This window comes from Otolemur garnettii, unplaced genomic scaffold (genome assembly GCF_000181295.1).
Source record: "Otolemur garnettii isolate 467f Iridium unplaced genomic scaffold, OtoGar3 scaffold00182, whole genome shotgun sequence".
NCBI lineage: Eukaryota > Metazoa > Chordata > Mammalia > Primates > Galagidae > Otolemur > Otolemur garnettii.
The window spans coordinates 96,688-114,731 of record NW_003852577.1 but is presented as its reverse complement, the minus strand read 5'-3'; the positions used below and the strand labels follow the sequence as shown (position 1 = coordinate 114,731).

The 18,044-nt window shown below is 34.4% G+C and overlaps 1 protein-coding gene across 1 annotated transcript in view; it reads right to left on the bottom strand.

Moving 5' to 3' along the window:
• The window catches only part of INTS6 (integrator complex subunit 6), an 88,598-nt gene that overhangs the window by 58,953 nt on the left and 11,601 nt on the right, over positions 1-18,044 (bottom strand). Inside the window, exon 4 of the mRNA XM_023507426.1 lies at positions 6,942-7,031. Within this exon, the coding sequence (XP_023363194.1) occupies positions 6,942-7,031 (90 nt within the window). The remainder of the gene's footprint in view (positions 1-6,941; positions 7,032-18,044) is intronic.

Here is an 18,044-nt window from a genome sequence, read left to right as displayed (position 1 = left end):
AATCCCATTCATCCACCCAGAAGAAAAAAAAAAATCCTTTTATGATAAGGACATTTGCACTAGACAGTTTGTCACATCTCAATTTATAATCGCCAAAATATGGAAACAACCTAAATGTCCACTAACCCAGGAATGGATTAACAAACTGTGGTATATGTATACCGTGGAATATTATTCAGCCATTAAAAGAGATGGAGACTTTACATCTTTTGCATTAACCTGGATGGAGGTAGAACACATCACAAGAATGGAGAAGCAAAACCCCAATGTACTCAATTCTAATCTGAAGGCAGTAGATGAGCCAATACATGGTGGGGGGTAGGAGAGTGAGGGAGTGGGGAGAGGGGAAGAAGGCGGGGTTAGAGGGTTCACAGTGTATAGCACACCTCTTGGGGGCAGGACACAATTGTAAGAGAGACTTTACCTAACAAACACAATCACTGTAACCTAATTCTTTGTACCCTCAATGAATCCCAAACAATAAAAAAAAAAATTAATCATTTTTTATATTAAAATACTTTTTGCTACCCTCTTAAGTCAAAAATATTTCTAACCTATTTTGTTAAAGTTGTTCATTTTGACATTTTTTGTGTGTTTTTTTAAAAGAACAATTGTACTTTTGTTCTGAAAGTATGTTTTTCTAATGTTTTCCAAATACTATGTTCTGAAAGTATGTTTTCCAAATTTGAATGTGTATCAGAATCAATTGGAACACCTTAAAAAACACATTTCCAGGTCCCTACCCAGATCAACAGAAACAAAATTTCCAGAATTAGGACCGAGGCATATCTTTTTTATAAAGCACAGTAGGTGATTGTGATGTAGTCATCTCAAAGCTACTGTTCTAAATATCACAGAACTTTATATATGAACGAACTAGAAAGTCTGTTGGTTAAGACAAACTATAAACACAGGGTGAATTACTTCACCCTCTGAATAGAAACTATTGTGAGGTATCTCACCACAGAATTCTAGATAATAGATTAGTTACTGCAGTCACACAGCTTCATCAGAACAATCAACCAGCACATCTTTTTAATTACCCTACTGTTGTGTTTGCCTGGAAGTATTCCAGTATTCCTTAAGACTGTTTATCACATAACCTTGGAAAAGTTTCAGTGAGAATAGTGCACATGGAAATGGCTGAAAATTCACCACAGATATTACATTGAAATATTTCATCAACTCCTTTAAATTATGCATTTTATTATGTTTTCAATATGCTAATAATTTGATGTATACATTTCTACAGCATACAAGCAATAATAAATCCAGAGGTTGACAGAACAGAGCCAAAAATATGGGTAGCAAAGCATCCAGTGAATTCTTATTAAACGTTCTTGGGAAACTGAACTGACAAATACTAACATACACAGAAGTGTTACACATATGTTGAGAACAATTGAATCACAAATCAGTAAGAGAAACTCTTAAGATCATTACTAAGTCCCTAGTAATATCAATATGAAGAGGCTATTAAAGGAAAAACAACAGAAACACATTACACACAGTTCCTGTGTTTGATCTTACTACTGTGGCAAATGCTTTCCAAACAGAAGGCTCCCCAAAATTTTAAGTGTCCTCAGAAAGAGCAACTATTTTAAATGTATGTTGAAAAGTCTTTACACAATTAAATACAAGTTTTGATAGCTATTGGCACACATTTTCAGCAATTTTAGTGAATTAAAAACATTTTATTGGCATAGGGCAGAACCAAAGTTGCTCCATCATTTCAGATACTAGAAACAGATCTCAAAAAATTCTGGATGGTCTTTTAATCATCAAGAATTAGAAGAAAGCCATAATTAAGTTAAGATAAAATTGCTGGTTACTATAAAATCACTTACACTGCCCTAAAATATTCCCTATGAGAAATACTGATGAACTTTTTGCATCAACTTTTAAGAACTTACAAGTTAGAATATAAGACTCCATCTATGGCTATATGAATACACAGCTGAAGTTACACTGACATTCTCTTTCTATAAACACATGCCCTTACTGAACATCTGCCCCCAAAGTTTTAAAAGTAGGTGTTCCAGTTGGGCTTGCAAAAGTAAGTGTTCCAGTTGGACAGCATACTGAGAGAGCAAACTCTTGGATGTCAAAAGCCACAGGATTATTTTTGATGGCAAATGTCTTCACTAAAATGATAGCCTACAGGGCAATCACAGCCTTAGTTAATAAAGAAGTGCTGAAGCATACAGAAATGTCAGAATTTGAAAGATAATACTACTATTAGCACTTGCAAGGATGAGAAAAATAACAGCTACACTATCTTGGAATGTCATTCATCCCTAAGAAAGTACTGGCAGGATTTCTTCTGGCCTCCTTTATTATTGAGCAATATAGTTAGCCAGAAGTTCCTGGAATCACAGTACAGAGCAGTTCTCCATTGCAAAACAGAATAAAGAGGATCTTTGCAGAAAATAAAAATCAGAAAATATCTTTTTCAATAACTCTAACTTGTTGATTCTACCAAAACATATATCAGTAATATAACATGACAAATAGAACTATGAGTATTTGGATAACTACTATGAGGATAAGCAATATAGTTTTCGTGTGTATCAGAATTCAAAGTCATATCAGAGTCATTGCAAATCAACTTTATCAAGTATTTTTTAAAAGGCAAAAAATATCCACATACAATTCAACCCGAGCAGTCATCAAAAGAGCTAGACACAGTTCTCCAAACATACTATACAGAAACACAGCTTATGAGACCTCTGACAATGTCCTGGACTTTCAATAAATAAGGCCCAAGAAGATAATTAAAGACATGAATTAATGTAAAATGATCACATACAGCTCAAGATTTTCATCTAAGTATATAGCTATTACTCTTCTAACTTGTAACACATTGCTAGGTGATAGGCTGTCACAGAGAACATGATATTCCTATATTTTTTTGACAAACAAATTATAAGAAATTGGCCTGTAACATACTTAGCCAGGTCAACACATAATATGGCACCAAGTTTTTCCATTAACTGTTTCCTGGACTCAAAACAACTTTACACTGGCTTCTTTATAAATTTCACAGATAAACTATGACCGACCCATCCATAAGATCCTTGAATTTAGTCATTAAAAAATGAAATTATAATATAAAAATTCACATTACGTAAGATTTGACACATGCCGAAGACAAGTAATATTACCCTCCTCCACTTTTAGTGCTTCCATACACTTAGCATGTATCTCTATTTTATCACCCATGAAACCACTTAAGAGGTAATCTCCTCCATAGGACCAGAAGACCATTAAGAATCAGAAATCCATCCTGTTGATATATTTGTTATGTTCACTACCTAGAAATGATCTGATCATAACAGTTATTCCTAGAACACTGAATGAGTAAGAAATGAATACCTATTACACTTACAGAAAACTGAAGAAGATAAGAACCCAGGTAAATAAAAGTAAATTTGAAGAACACACAAAAACAGAATCAAATAAAAAGGCAGTAGGTTTATCAGGGGAAAAGCACTGTCTGGAGGGGCTGGGATGTCTTTGAAATATAGATAAAAGTCTGTCTAGATTTTGGCAATAACAAATGCTATAGAATCTAATTACTCTGCCTCCCTGGATCTTGATTTACTCATTTGTAAAATAGAAGACCTAAAGAGCTCTATATTTCGTCATATGCTAAGAATGATTTTAAAACAGAAAACAATTTACTCCTAAAAAACATAATAGATGCAATACACCATCTTAAAGATATGACTCTTAGACAAAGGATATCACACAGGTGGAACACACAACTCTGCTAGTTAATAGGTCACACAACAGCAGCCACAGCCAACCAAGATCATATATCCACATCCCTAATGTAAGAATCACTGACACATTTACTCATTCAATAAATCTAAAAAGGAATCAAGTTTCGCCAAGGGCAAAAGTTAGGAAACTGAAATGTAAAGGCAAAATTCTGTTCATTATTTCCTAGGAGAAACTACAATACAGATCATATCCTAGTATGCATCTACACATAAACATACACACACACACACAAACGATAAAAAAGCATCATTACATTTTTCTATGGAATAGAAACAGCTCCTTAAAATGAATCATATAATTTAAATATTCAGGTATTTTACAACATCTTATGTAGCAAAAATTAATCAGGAGTGCATTCCTCTCTGCCTCAACAAGATGAATCTATTTGAGACTTTTAAGATCAAAACATACAGGGAATCAAAGACATTCCTAAACTTGGAATACTGAAACAATTCACAGGTCTATGTTCCAACTTCATAAACAAAATAAACCTTTGCCTTAAAACAAATGAACCTTCCACCTTAGAGAAGTAGCAGCAATAGTAATCATTTTTAAACTTGATGACAACCAGATTCAACACAACAAAGTATCAATCTTTTTTAAAATATAAGCTCTATTGTTGGTACTATTCTAAGTATTGTAGAAAATAAAAGGGAACTAAAAGGGAAGATCCCTCCCCACAGGAAAATCTTTTCAACTAGTTAGCTAGGTCATCTCAGATTATAAACATATATATTGTAAACAACTATTTCTCTAAAATCTTCCCGAAGGAAGAACCTAAGATGAAAGGTGACCAATTCCAATACTATGTACATATTTTCAAACTAGAAAAGGTCCCCACAAAATAAATTTCACAAACAAAACAGATCCAGATATTTGGGAACAAAATACACTGTACTGTATGTACTCAAAGGGCATTTCTACAAAGGCCACAGACAGAGCACCTTGAATAGATAATTTCACATGTGGAAATATTTTCCAGTAGAAAATAAATAACTCTTCAACCAAAATCATTAGTAATAAGAACAAAATAAACAAAAGACTTCTAGTTTAGGGCAGTGCCTGTGGCTCAAAGGAGTAGGGCGCTGGCCCATATGCCAGAGGTGGTGGGTTCAAAACCCAGCCCTAGCCAAAAAAAAAAAAAAAAACTGCAAGACTTCTAGTTTATATAAAATGAAGTTGAAAGACGATGTTAATTATTATATGTCCTATTAAGAGGGAAAAGTCAATTTGAGAGTTTCAAATTTAAAGTGACATTCACTGCTTGTCTATACATAATCAATGCCTACCTGTTCCTGCTGGTAGCAGAACCAAAACTGGTATACATGTCAACTAAGTCTAAGAAAGCCCAAAACCCCATCAAGTTCAGCTACAAAGCACTTCAAGGCAACCAATTACATACAAGACTGCAAATTAATTATGGATTATAATCTACCTAAATGTTTCAGCTCTATCTCCATGAATTATACCCTAAATTCTCCTAAATACCAACTGCTGAAACAAAACAAGTCTAGCTCTCTTTCGTCAAATCACGATCATGCAATCATAATTCTTTAGTGGTTCCAAAGCTTCAGGACAAACAATACTATGTACTTTCCTTTGCAGCCTACCAAATACTTTTACATACATGTATTTCATTTCAAACTTCCAACAACCTATGAAGTAAGGCAAGTAGTATTCACTCCATTTCATGGATAAGGATAAACATGTAGGGAAATTAGGTCACTGGTACAAAGTTCACTGCTCAAAAGTAACTGAACTAAGACTAGAACCACATGTCTTGACTCCATGTCTAATTCATATTCCACATCATCACACAAAAGAAAGTAATTCTAAAAGTCACTCAACTTAGAATCTATGCTTTTTGTGCTTAATCAACCCCTTATAAATACCATAGGAATTAAAATCAAGATTCTAAAGCAAATGCAAACAGTAAAGAGAATAGTCTGAATAATCACCTTTCTATATTAAGTATATGTTAAAAAAAATCATTCAACAGTAATTCAAATAATATAGTAAAAATATCTTGTATTTTTTAAAAAGTAATTTATTGTATTCACTCTACCATACCACACACATTAACTCCATATAATGCATGTTGACAGAGAATGGCCAGCTGAAAATTATTTATATAATACCTGATTTAAAAAACTTAAAAATGGGGCAAGTGTGGTGGCTCATGTCTGTAATCCTAGCACTCTGGGAGGCCAAGGCAGGTGGATAACCTGAGCTCAGGAGTTTGAGACCAGCCTGAGCAAGAGTAAGACCTCGTCTCTAATAAAAATACCGAAACTAGCTGGGTATAATGGCAGGCGCTTATAGAGCCAGCTACTCAGGAGAGGCTGAGGCAGGAGGATGGTTTGAGCCCAAGAGTCTACCCAGGGCAAGAGAGTAACACTCTGTCTTTAAAAAAATAAATAGGCTTGGCGCCTATAGCTCAGCAGCTAGGGTGCCAACCATATACACCAGAGCTGGCAGGTTCAAATCCAGCCAGGCCTGCCAAACAACAACTAAAACCAAAAAAAAAAAAAAAAAAAAAGCCAGGCATTGTGGCAGGCACATATAGTCCCAACTACTTGGGAGGCTGAGGCAAGAGACTTGCTTAAGCCCAAGAGTCTGAGATGCCACAGCACTCTACCCAGGACAACAGCTTGAGACTCTGTCTCAAAAAAATAAATGAAATTTAAAAAAGAAAATAAATAAATAAACATAAAAATGTCCAAAACCCTTCACTATTCCTATACCTCCTCTCGGCTTTGCTGTCCTCTCCTCTAGGGGTCGCCACAGGGGAGTGCAAAACAATTCACTGAAATATGGGGAGAAATTATTAGAATGCTGTTTCCATTTTTTAAAACTTAAAAAAAGGAATTCATTTTATGTGTATTTATGATATGGACTGATACTGTGGTCCTCACATAAACGCATGAATGCACACATAACTGAGGCTCAGGGTTGCTTCTATTTTACGTAGGACTCCTATTCAAGAAAATATGGAGACCCCTATTATCACCAACAAAGGTGGGCCCCAGGAAACACCTGGTGACTCTAGACTGCAGCAAACGATCAAAGAGAGAACCTACGGAAGACGTTCAACATCCTACGGTTATAGATTTTAACTACGTGTGCATAATCCATGTGATGAAAGTACAACTCACCTCATCCTGGACTCCACTGGTGGTAGTCAACTTGCTCCCATCAGTAATTGTAATAATTATTGCTGGCTCCAAGAAAAAAGGATTTCTTCCCTAAAGTCGAAAAACAAATTAATCATATTAAGGTTGAGACTCTGATTTAATATTTTTGAGTTAAAAGTTAATTCTCAGAACAAACTTTACAATTACAATCCTCTTTTCTTCTTAATAAATTTTACTTATAGTATATACCTGTGTTCGTATATTTTTTCAAAAGATTTAGAAGAACACAAACTAAACAGTGTTTAATCCTGAGAAAATGAAATTAGGTAGAGAAAAGGATACATTTTTCACTTCTTTAAACATGCCTGTATTGTTCCAGTTTTTACAAAGAACATTTATATTCATATAAATGAAAGTATTTAATCTCTTAAAAGGGACCCCAGTAGTTCAGTTCTAGTAATTTTATTTTTTAGATATTATAAATTATAAAAATTTATATATATATTTTCTATATTTTTATATATTTTATATAAATTTATATATATATAAATTTATTTTTTAGATATTATAAATTATATAAAAAACAGCATTTTTTCAAAACCTTTCTGAAAGAAGACAATGACAAGACAGGTGAACATTATGACGAGGTATATGTTTTGAAGTACTGTAAGAGGGAGCTCCTCAGAAATACTAGGGCTACTCTGAGCTAAGCAAAATTTAATAATAATTCAGAATTAAATGGTAAAATTAAGGATGACTACCTAATAAAAATGCTTAGAGTATAAAAACAACTGTACCAGAGGCAATGGAACACAGTGGCACAAGCTTTCAAATGCTCTAGAGAGCAAAATAACTAATCTATTCAAATCTCAGCCCAACCCATTCCATGAATACCACGATCAGTACTAGGTGACACATTTGGTAAGGAACTCAAGATAAATATGAGCATCCCTTTTACATATAAATGGCGCTCATTTGATATATTAAGCACATTCTGTATAACTCTAGGACAAAACTAAGACCAAAGGGTAGACATTTTAAGAGAGTAAACCTTGTGTTTGAAAGCAAAGATATCAAATTTTTTGCTACTAATGGCAGCAAGAACCAAAAGAAGTTTTTTGGATATAATAAAAACAGCATACAACAAATTTTTTTTTTTTTGAGACAGAGCCTCAAGCTGTCCCCCTGGGTAGAGTGCTATGGCATCACAGCTCACAGCAACCTCCAACTCTGGGCTCAAGCGAATCTCCTGCCTCAGCCTCCCAAGTAGCTGGGACCACAGGTGCCCGCCACAACGCCTGGCTATTTTTTGGTTGCATCCATGATTGTTGTTTGGTGGGCCCGGGCTGAATTCGAACCCAGCACCTTAGCCACTTGAGCCACAGGTGCCAAGCCCATACAACAAATTTTAATGTGCACATGAATCAGTTGGTTTTCTTGAAAAAAAAATGCAGCTTTTGATTCAGTAGGTCTGGGATAGAGACTAAGATCCTGCATTTCAAACAAGACAGTAGGCTAAGAGATGCTCGTGTCCACAGACCACACTTAGAAAAACAAGAATACAGAAGAGATGGATGCATGTGATATTCTATGGCTCTATCTAACCTTTCCCTTACATTTAGATAACCCAATATGTTACAATGCCTAACATATTACAATATATACTCAGTGTCTGTTAAATGAATTTGCAGTTACAATAATCATTTGGTAACCAATCACATAAGGTTGAGAAGATTAAATGTCTTGATCAAGACATACAATTTATAAGTGGCATGTGCACTATTCTAATTGGTGACCAAGGGGGGAAAAATGGTCCCAGAAGATTCTTCTGCTTACGTAAAAACTTAAAATTACGTTAGATAGAACTTCTAGAAGATTCTGAATGCACAGCACTAATAAAATTTCACCAGAGTGCTGCAGAAAACATCAATTAATTTATCATTCTTTCCTCCTCTGTAATGTTAATGTAAAAAGAAACACTTTTGGGGAAACCTCACATTATATTACATTCCCCTTTACACCATTCACCCCCCAATATAATCAATTCTAATATATAAGTCTTGTCAGGCAAAGTGCATTCCTACTTAGCTTTGACTGTTCCCTTGAAGTACAATGCTTCTCCTTTCCCCTATTCACAACCTACCCGATTTCTACTCATTCTTTAAGACCCAGTTTAAATCTTCCTATTCACCACTTTCCTATAGTAATTACCCTCTCTCCTTTTGAAATAATTTTTAATTTAAATATAAGTCTAAATATTCATTATCTGGCACAGTATTATGAATATGTATTTACATTATATATTCACATGTGAAGTATATACTTGAAAACAATTAAGATAGTAAATTTTCTATTTTTTACTACAATTTTTTTTAAATATACAAAGTACAGATGTTTTCTTTACCTCTATATTCATCAGGACTCCCCAAACTCAACACACAGCTTGTAAGAATGTAAAAGGGAGCACCACCTTCCTACTGGGTCTGTCTAATCATCCACTATCTACTCAACCATGTTACTCATTCAAACATTTACTAGGTGACTATTACACACATTGAGGTAGATACATGATACACAGAATCTCTACTTTCATAAATAATAAATACATGCACATATACACATAAAAATTACTCTCCTCCTTTTCTTGGTCTCTGACAATAGAATTTTAGCTTGCAAAGGAAGATTAAACTAAGATGTTCTAACCTCTTCAAAACTATTTTATCTTGCTTGTACTGTTAAGTGAAAACTATTTTTGTTGACTTGTTGCCTTTCAAAAACAAATCAGCAGAGCTCTAAAAGCTACCAAAACAGACCAAATACTTATACAGCAGGGTCTTTTGTATCACACCTCTATATTTTACATGAGTAAAAGTCAGATTTTCTGACCAGAAGTCTTATCTCGTCCATTCTTAGTGCTATGTAAGTACCCTCAGAATTATCTTTCAGAGACTAGTCATATTTGTAATTAAGGAATAATAATCTGCCATGTATCAAATCCTTAGAGATGATGGTATCCACCCAAAAATACACACTTTTTAAGACACATGTTTAAAAATCAAGTTAAAATGTGTTAAAAGCTACCAGAAAGTCTGAGTTATTAAATTTATTTACGCTAAATTCAAACAAATCAAGTTACTTTTTCTTACAAAACAAAACAAAGCCGTCAGTTGAAACTTTTACTAGTCTTATAATATACAAAATACTCTCCACAAAGGCTAAGCCTGACATTACTATAACCAGGTTCTTGATTATCTTATTTGGTTCTAAAAAAAACTTGGATGTGGTAAAATATTTAGGGAGATTACATGTCAACTCAAAGCAACCTAGCTGGTAAGTGGCAATGCCAGAATCTTACTAAGAGCTTGTAATTCTAAACCAGTCTTTCTGCAGTATCTGGAGGTTCTGTTGGTAGCTGCCAAGTTCTTCTGGACCCAAGTCCATACCAACCTGGACTGGGCCATATTCACCCAATAATGAAGGGTATAACAATCGGATTGTTTTGCTTTGTTTTTAATATCTATCTATCTACAATAAAATTAGCTATAATAGGACTATTCCTTTATTTGGAGATTTTCTATTCTGTGATTTCTTACCCATCAACTGTTTATGTATAATACCATCCCCCAAAACACTACACACAGCAATGTTTACTTTTTAAAAGTATGTAACTTTAGCATTGTGGCGAGCTCCTGTAGTCCCAAGTACTCAGGAGGCTGAGGCAAGAAAATCCCTTAAGCCCAATAGTTAGAGGTTGCTGTGAGCTGTGACACCACAGCACTCTATCAAGGGTGACATAGTGAGACTCTGTCTCAAAAAAAAAAAAAAGTATATAACTTTAGTTAACTTGCAGCTAAAGCATATATAAACACAGATTAAAATAAGTTCTTTAATGACTAGATTTTGGAAAAACTCAGAGGAAGATTGAACGTAGGCAAAAAAAAAATCATTACCTTCATTGCACCAATTTCATTTCCTCTACCATGCACCCAAGGATCCTTTCTTCTCTAAGATGAAAAAGTTTAGTCAAAAATCACACTAGGAGGCTCGGCGCCTATAGCTCAACCGGCTAAGGCGCCAGCCACGTACACCTAAGGTGGCGGGTTCGAATCCCCAGCCCGGACCCGCCAAACAACAATGACGGCTGCAACCAAAAAATAGCCGGGCATTGTGGCGGGTGCCTGTGGTCCCAGCTACTTGGGAGGCGGAGGCAGGAGACTCACTTGAGCCCAGGAGTTGGAGGTTGCTGTGAGCTGTGATGCCACAGCACTCTGCCCAGGGGGACAGCTTGAGGCTCTGTCTCAAAAAAAAAAAAAAAAAAAAAATCACACTAGGAGCTGGCACAGTGGCTCACGCCTATAATCCTAGCACTCTGGGAAGGCAGGCAAGTGGATTGCCTGAGACTAGCCTGAGCAAGAGAGAGACTTCATCTCTCTAAAAACAGAAAAATTAGCAGGAGCTTTCAGTCCCAGCTACGTGGGAGGCTGAGACAAGAGAATCACTTGAGCCTGAGTTTGAGGTTGCTGTGAACAATGATGCCACAGCACTCTACCCAGGGTAACAGAGACTGTCTCAAAAAAAATCACACTAAGAAAAACAATAATTTAGTATAAAAAATGAGAAAGTTTAATCTACATGAAAAAGGAGGTATTTTTATTTCTTCAAGAAAAAAGTATCACTATCTCTATTATATAAATATTTGACATTAACAATTGTATTCAAGTATGAATTTCTGAATCGCTAGCAGAAAATGAACCGAACATGTTGCTCAAGCAAAGTTTTATATCCAGGCTTACACTTTCCCTCTGCTGCCTTTTATGGTACTAAAGAGGCCTATCTGTCACCATTATTGTTTACCTTGCAAATTAAAACATGATTTTATTTGCTGATCAATACTGTATATTTTCATGTTTAACAAAAACAATGTTTAACATTTTACAAGTCCAAATTAGAGTTTTGATTTAATTACTACAATATGATGTTACTTGCTACCTAGTGCCAAGTTTATGCAGCTTAATAATTCTCAAATCTTCATTTAAGGTCAATTATTTTACATTTTTATTATTAGTAATTATGTTCATAAAGGCACTCAATTTGGAAGTAATCCATTAGAATTTCCCTCAATATTCACCTTAGTCATAAAGTTATTAATGGCCTTTACCATACTATAAAATTAAAAAAAAAAAAAAAAAACTCTGCTACAACAAAAGCAGCCAGTAGAGGGACTAAAAGTTTACTTTTGCCATTAGCAGAATAAACTCGTGTTTTACTCTCAGAACAGTGGTTCTTGCCATCAAGAAATACAGAACCTTATGCAAAGTATAATGTTCTGCCTATAGAGCTATTTACTAACAGGAATCTTATTGTCACTGAAAAAAATTGATTTCAATATTGACCAAAAGCTTCAAGAGATGTGCCATATATCTTTATAAGATATTATAAAGAAAAAATTTTTCACTTCACTTAAAATTTCCTAGTATAGGTTCTCTCGACAATTGATTATCATGGTGTTAAAAAATTCAATGAGGGCATGAAATCTGAATAAGAAAATCAAAATAATGTAATTAAAGTAAGCTAATATCCATTAGAACCTATTTTTTTGCAAAGAAAATGCTTTTGAAAACATTACAGTAAATTATTGTGAAAAGTATTCTTTCTGTTTTACCCAAGAAACTGAAAGTGTAGTAAGGAGAGAAGTACAAGAATCTGACTTTGCTATGCCCTGAAACAGGTCACAACTAATCCTGTGAAAACTCAAAGGTAGGTAGCCCTGGTCATTCAGTACAAATTGTACCCCTAGCTTTGATGCAGGACCAAAACGCTCAGGTTCTCTTTTGGTGCACCACATTCCACCGTGTGTGCTAGTCCTTTAAACAATCCCATAAAGGATGCCAAATGCCTTTCTGTATGACGATTTTCTGGTGGTAGAAGGCTTCTACTGAAAGGAAATGTGCTCTGCAGGTCAGCTCTCCGGTGCTCCTGTGACAGCTTTGGTCAACCCACAGCTGCTCACTGACTAAGAGATTTGCTACATGCCAGGAAAGTGACAGCCCACAGAATTCAACAAGTGAGACACTAAGATGGAGATCCCTGGGTCATACCTCATCAACAAGCAAAACCACCACAAACTTCCAGAAACAGCTTGTGCTGTTTTCAATCTAAAACTTGTTTCAAGTGAACAGTAGCAACAAGGAAAAGCATTAAAGGCTAGAAAGAGCTGCCACAAGAAGTTTAAATACTACACCACTAAAGATTTTCATACATATATCGGACAAGTATTTCACAAGATTATCATTAAAATTTTAGTAGTGATTAAACTGCTAAACTAGATGATATGTAGGTTCCCCTTTTTTCTATAAAGAAAACTATTAAAAAAAAGAAATTTGCATTATCTTTCCTATTTCCTTTACTACCATACTTAACAGAGGTGACAGTATGTTCATCTAAAATGAAAAACCACCTTATGTTCATTTAGAAAATTTTTCTGCTATTCGGCTATGTGAATTTGTCAAAATTCAGATTCTGTGAAGCAAACATTAAAATACAGAAACATTAGTATAAACATCATATATATATATATATGTGTGTGTATATATATATGAAGACAGTCTCACTATGTTACCCTTGGTAGAGTGCTACAGCATCATAGCTCACAGCAATTTCAAACTCCTGGGCTTAAGCCAATCTCTTGCCTCAGCCTCTTCAGTAGCTAGGACTACAGGCACCCACCACAATTGCCCAGCTATTTTTTTTTTTTTTTTTTTTGCAGTTTTTGGCCAGGGCTGGGTTTGAGCCACAGGCACTGCCCCTAGCTATTTTTGTTGTTGTTGTTGTTCCAATTGGCCCCAGCCAGGTTCGAACCTGCCAGCCTCAGTGTATGTAGCTGGCACTGTAACCACTGTGCTACAAGCACCAAGCTGCATCATAATATTCTTGTATTTTACGCTTATTTTTAAAATTGTTATCTTAGGATGTAGTTTATGTCCAAAAACTTAGTAGTCATAATATTACCGCAAAACTATATACTGCTATAACTATATAAAACGGGGAAAGATTCTTTAAATATATACTTTGCAAAGTCAACAATATGCAATAAATAACATTCTTTAGACCGGCAGTGCTTAAATCTCAAATGTGCACATCACAATCAGAACTTTTTTCCATGTCTGCTTATTACTTACACTAGTATTTATATACGTAACATTTTTCTGTAAATCAATTCCATTTTTATCTTCAAATGACAGCAATATGATCGGTGAAATCACGCCTTTGATATGCCAATTATATTTGTCAATTCAATAATTCATTGTCATGAATACTGTTAATTCTTTTAAAAGGTAGGGAGGTTCATAAATTATGGGATCAATACACAACTAGTAAATTACACATTCCAAAGAAAATATAATTATTTAAGTCAATACAGGCTTGATAATTAAATTAACATTCCAAGGTTAAAATTGTAGTTTGATGATTGTTTTAAATTTTAGCAAAATTATTACATTTTTAAATATCTCAAGTGGTGTAGCCTAAGTGAGTTTTTAATGTGAAAGACTGAAAAATTCATCTTAAGAAATTGGTGCTTTTAAAATATCTTTGACTATATACCAAAATCTCCTATATATAAAAATCCCTGAAAGAGACACTAGAAGCTGATTAGCTATGGTGACCTCTGAGATATGGAAGCAGCAACTGTGTAACTTTTTATGATCAACTTTTTTTAAACCATGTGCATTTATTACATATTCAAAACAAATACTCTTCAAAATTAAAATGTGTCTAGTATCCCAAAATAAAACCTTTAAAAAACCTGCTAGTGTATATAAATCTAGTAATTGAGAATACATTAAGATCTCTAACTACAGAAAAACATGTTCAAATCCTACATTAAATATATTTTTAGTTTCAAGTAATTCCATTATTCAATTGTGTACCAAAACAGTGCCTGTATTCAACCATATAATTCCCTATGTTAAAACTGTAACAGTATTAAAAACAGAATAATAAGACTTAAGCCAGAGTAGGGGGAAATTCATATACAGAATGTGCCAAAAAATATGTATGTATTAAAATTGTAATGCTCAAGTCACATTTGACTTCTATAATTACAAGAGATACAAGATACGTGTATACGAGATAACAAAGGGTTATCAGTATATATTGAGCATCACAATCTTAATACAGTTTCTTCCTTTCTGAAAATATACATTTTGGGGGCACCCTTTGTTTTATTTTAATAAATGACTAAGGAACTCCATCTAGCAATCTGACTTAAATGGTAAGCCAAATAGTAATAATGTCAAAAATACTGACAGTCATTATAATAACTGAAGAACTACTAAATTTAACTTTGTGAAAAACCTGGAGAAACTCAATAATTGATAGAGCTACAGTATAACTGCAAAAGACAAAAATATAAATTTAATATATCTGAAATATTAACATTCATAATATTTAGTTTTATATTTGAACTGGTGTCTAAAGTTTAAAAGATTATTCTAACAAATAAATTAGCTTTACCAATAACTAAATAGTAGCAAACAGTGCTTATGCCAGCATTGAAAGAATGAGGGATCAGAAATATAAAGATAATTTAAGAAATACTAACACTGTAAATAAATAACCTATTAGATTCATAATAAAGAATCTAATATACATATAATACTATATTATATGTTATAATCATATCGGTTGGATACTATTAACTTAGGGAAAAAATTATTCCAACAAAGCATTTAATAATAAACATGGTAGAAATATTTAAGTAAAAATTAAAAAGCCAGTATGTAAACACATTTTCAAAGACAGATGAATGAAGCCACATAGCAATAATGTACAATTTAATTTTCACCTCAACAAATGTGTCTACTCTCTTAAGATTAATTATCTCATTGGGCTGTTGAATTCTAAAAACATATACAGATACTACATTTGCAAAAGACTGGTTGAAAGTCACATCTTGAACTCAGCACTGAACTCAATTCTATGCACTATGACAAACAGACTCTAAATGTAGGAAAAAGATGAGATGACTCTGTTACTTCCTTGTAAACATCCATGCTATGAACATGCTCTCAAAACATTCAATTCCCAAAACTATCCCATAAGACAGAATTCTATGAGAGACTTCTACATAAACTAAGTAAAGATTATACAACTGGAAAAGAAAAAGAACTGCCTAAAAAATGTTTCAAAGCATTTCGGAAAGTCAACAATAAAATATTAAATTTTTAAAAGGAAAAAAATCTTTATAAACATTTGGAAAAACTGACAGTGTATTATTTCCCATATGCTACGGCTGAAAGCCAACCTGAAAACAATTTAACTGATTAAGACATAATACAAGATTAGTTTTAAGGAGCCCTGCTTTTTTTAAGCACACATTTCCAGTTTTCTAGGAAAGAGTAGGGTGGAACTAACCCAATTTCACTAAGATTTTTTTCAGGAGGAAATACTTCAATTTCAGTATTTCAATTTCTACAGATATACACTACATCAATATATGTACTTGAATAAAAGTTGCTATGAATCCATTCTTGCTAAATTCTGATTCAAATATGTGTTGATGATTGTGCCAAATACCTTCAAGGGCTTACAGATTTCAAATTTTCAAAATAGATGACACTTTTGAGAAATAAAAAATCCAACAACATAGTTTTTAGGCCTATGCTTTAAAAAATTTATTTATGAGCCTTTCTAATACATACAAATCCCCCAATGGTTTACCTTGGAAATGTGCCTCGTGAAGAAGCAGATGTCACATATGGATGACTATGTGGACTGCCACGTTTCAGAATGTTAAGAACACAGCAAGATAACCCATTTTTACATTAGGATTTGCATTTAATATAGTCACACTTGGGAGTAGACATTACCCATTCTGGGTTAATAGAGAACAAAGACCTTTTATTCTTTCTACTGTAGCACATATGCTTAATCATTTGGATGCAATCTCTTGGTTTTTCTAAATTACTGGTTTGAGAAACGGCACTACATCACTAAATTCAAAATTTTATATTCATTGTTACCTGAAAAGGATATTAATGATCAAGAACAATTACAACTAAGGAATTATCACAGGCCCCCGAAACATTACTTTGCTAATTCTTGAGAACCCCAAAGTACTGTACCTTGTAATTATCTTGCAGACTAAGCCCTTGTACACATCACCTACCTTCACTTGCAGCCTAACCTTTCATAGTGAATATACTGCATATTCAATCACCTTCAATTCCTTTCTTTAAACAACCAATTATTTTCAATTCTAATTCCATTTAGACATTTGAAGCTCCCAAACCCCAAAATAACCACAAGAGCTTGCTTTAAGACAAAGGGAAAGTTTTCTTTTAAGATGCCAACATCAGTCTTTTCATTTACTATTTATAAACTATATCACCTAAGAGTGAATACTATACAATTGCTTTTCCTCACATGCTTAGAACTATTTTCATGTTCCTAACATTTTGTAGATACAATTCTTTCAAGGGTGAGTCCCACACTTTATGGGCAAACTAGTGGATGGAAAATACTGAAGTTATCACGTTCTTTTAAGGCACATGTAAATCAGGCAATAGCACCAAAAAAACTGTGATGGTAATAGAACTGCTCACTAGACTTGATGATATAAATGTGTCCTTTAGTTTACCACTAAGTCTCTTAATTATGAGATTTTTACGTTAAAAAAGTCCTTTTCATGTACAATTTTATCTCCGAATGTATCAATAATCAAATTTCAGGGTGGCACCTGTGGCTCAGTGAATAGGGCGCCAGCCCTATACACCGAGGGTGGCAGGTTCGAACCTGACCCTGGCCAAACTGCAACAAAAAAAATAGCCGGGCATTGTGAACCTCTATCTCAAAAAAAAAAAAAAAACTTGGCTCGGCACCTGTAGCTCAACCAGCTAAGGCACTGGCCACGTACACCTAAGGTGGTGGGTTCAAATCCAGCCCAGACCTGCCAAACAACAATGACGGCTGCAACCAAAAAAATAGCCAGGGCATTGTGGTGGGCGCCTGTGGTCCCAGCTACTTGGGAGGCTGAGGCCGGAGACTCACTTGAGCCCAGGAGTTGGAGGTTGCTGTGAGCTGTGATGCCACGGCACTCTACCCAGGGGGACAGCTTGAGGCTCT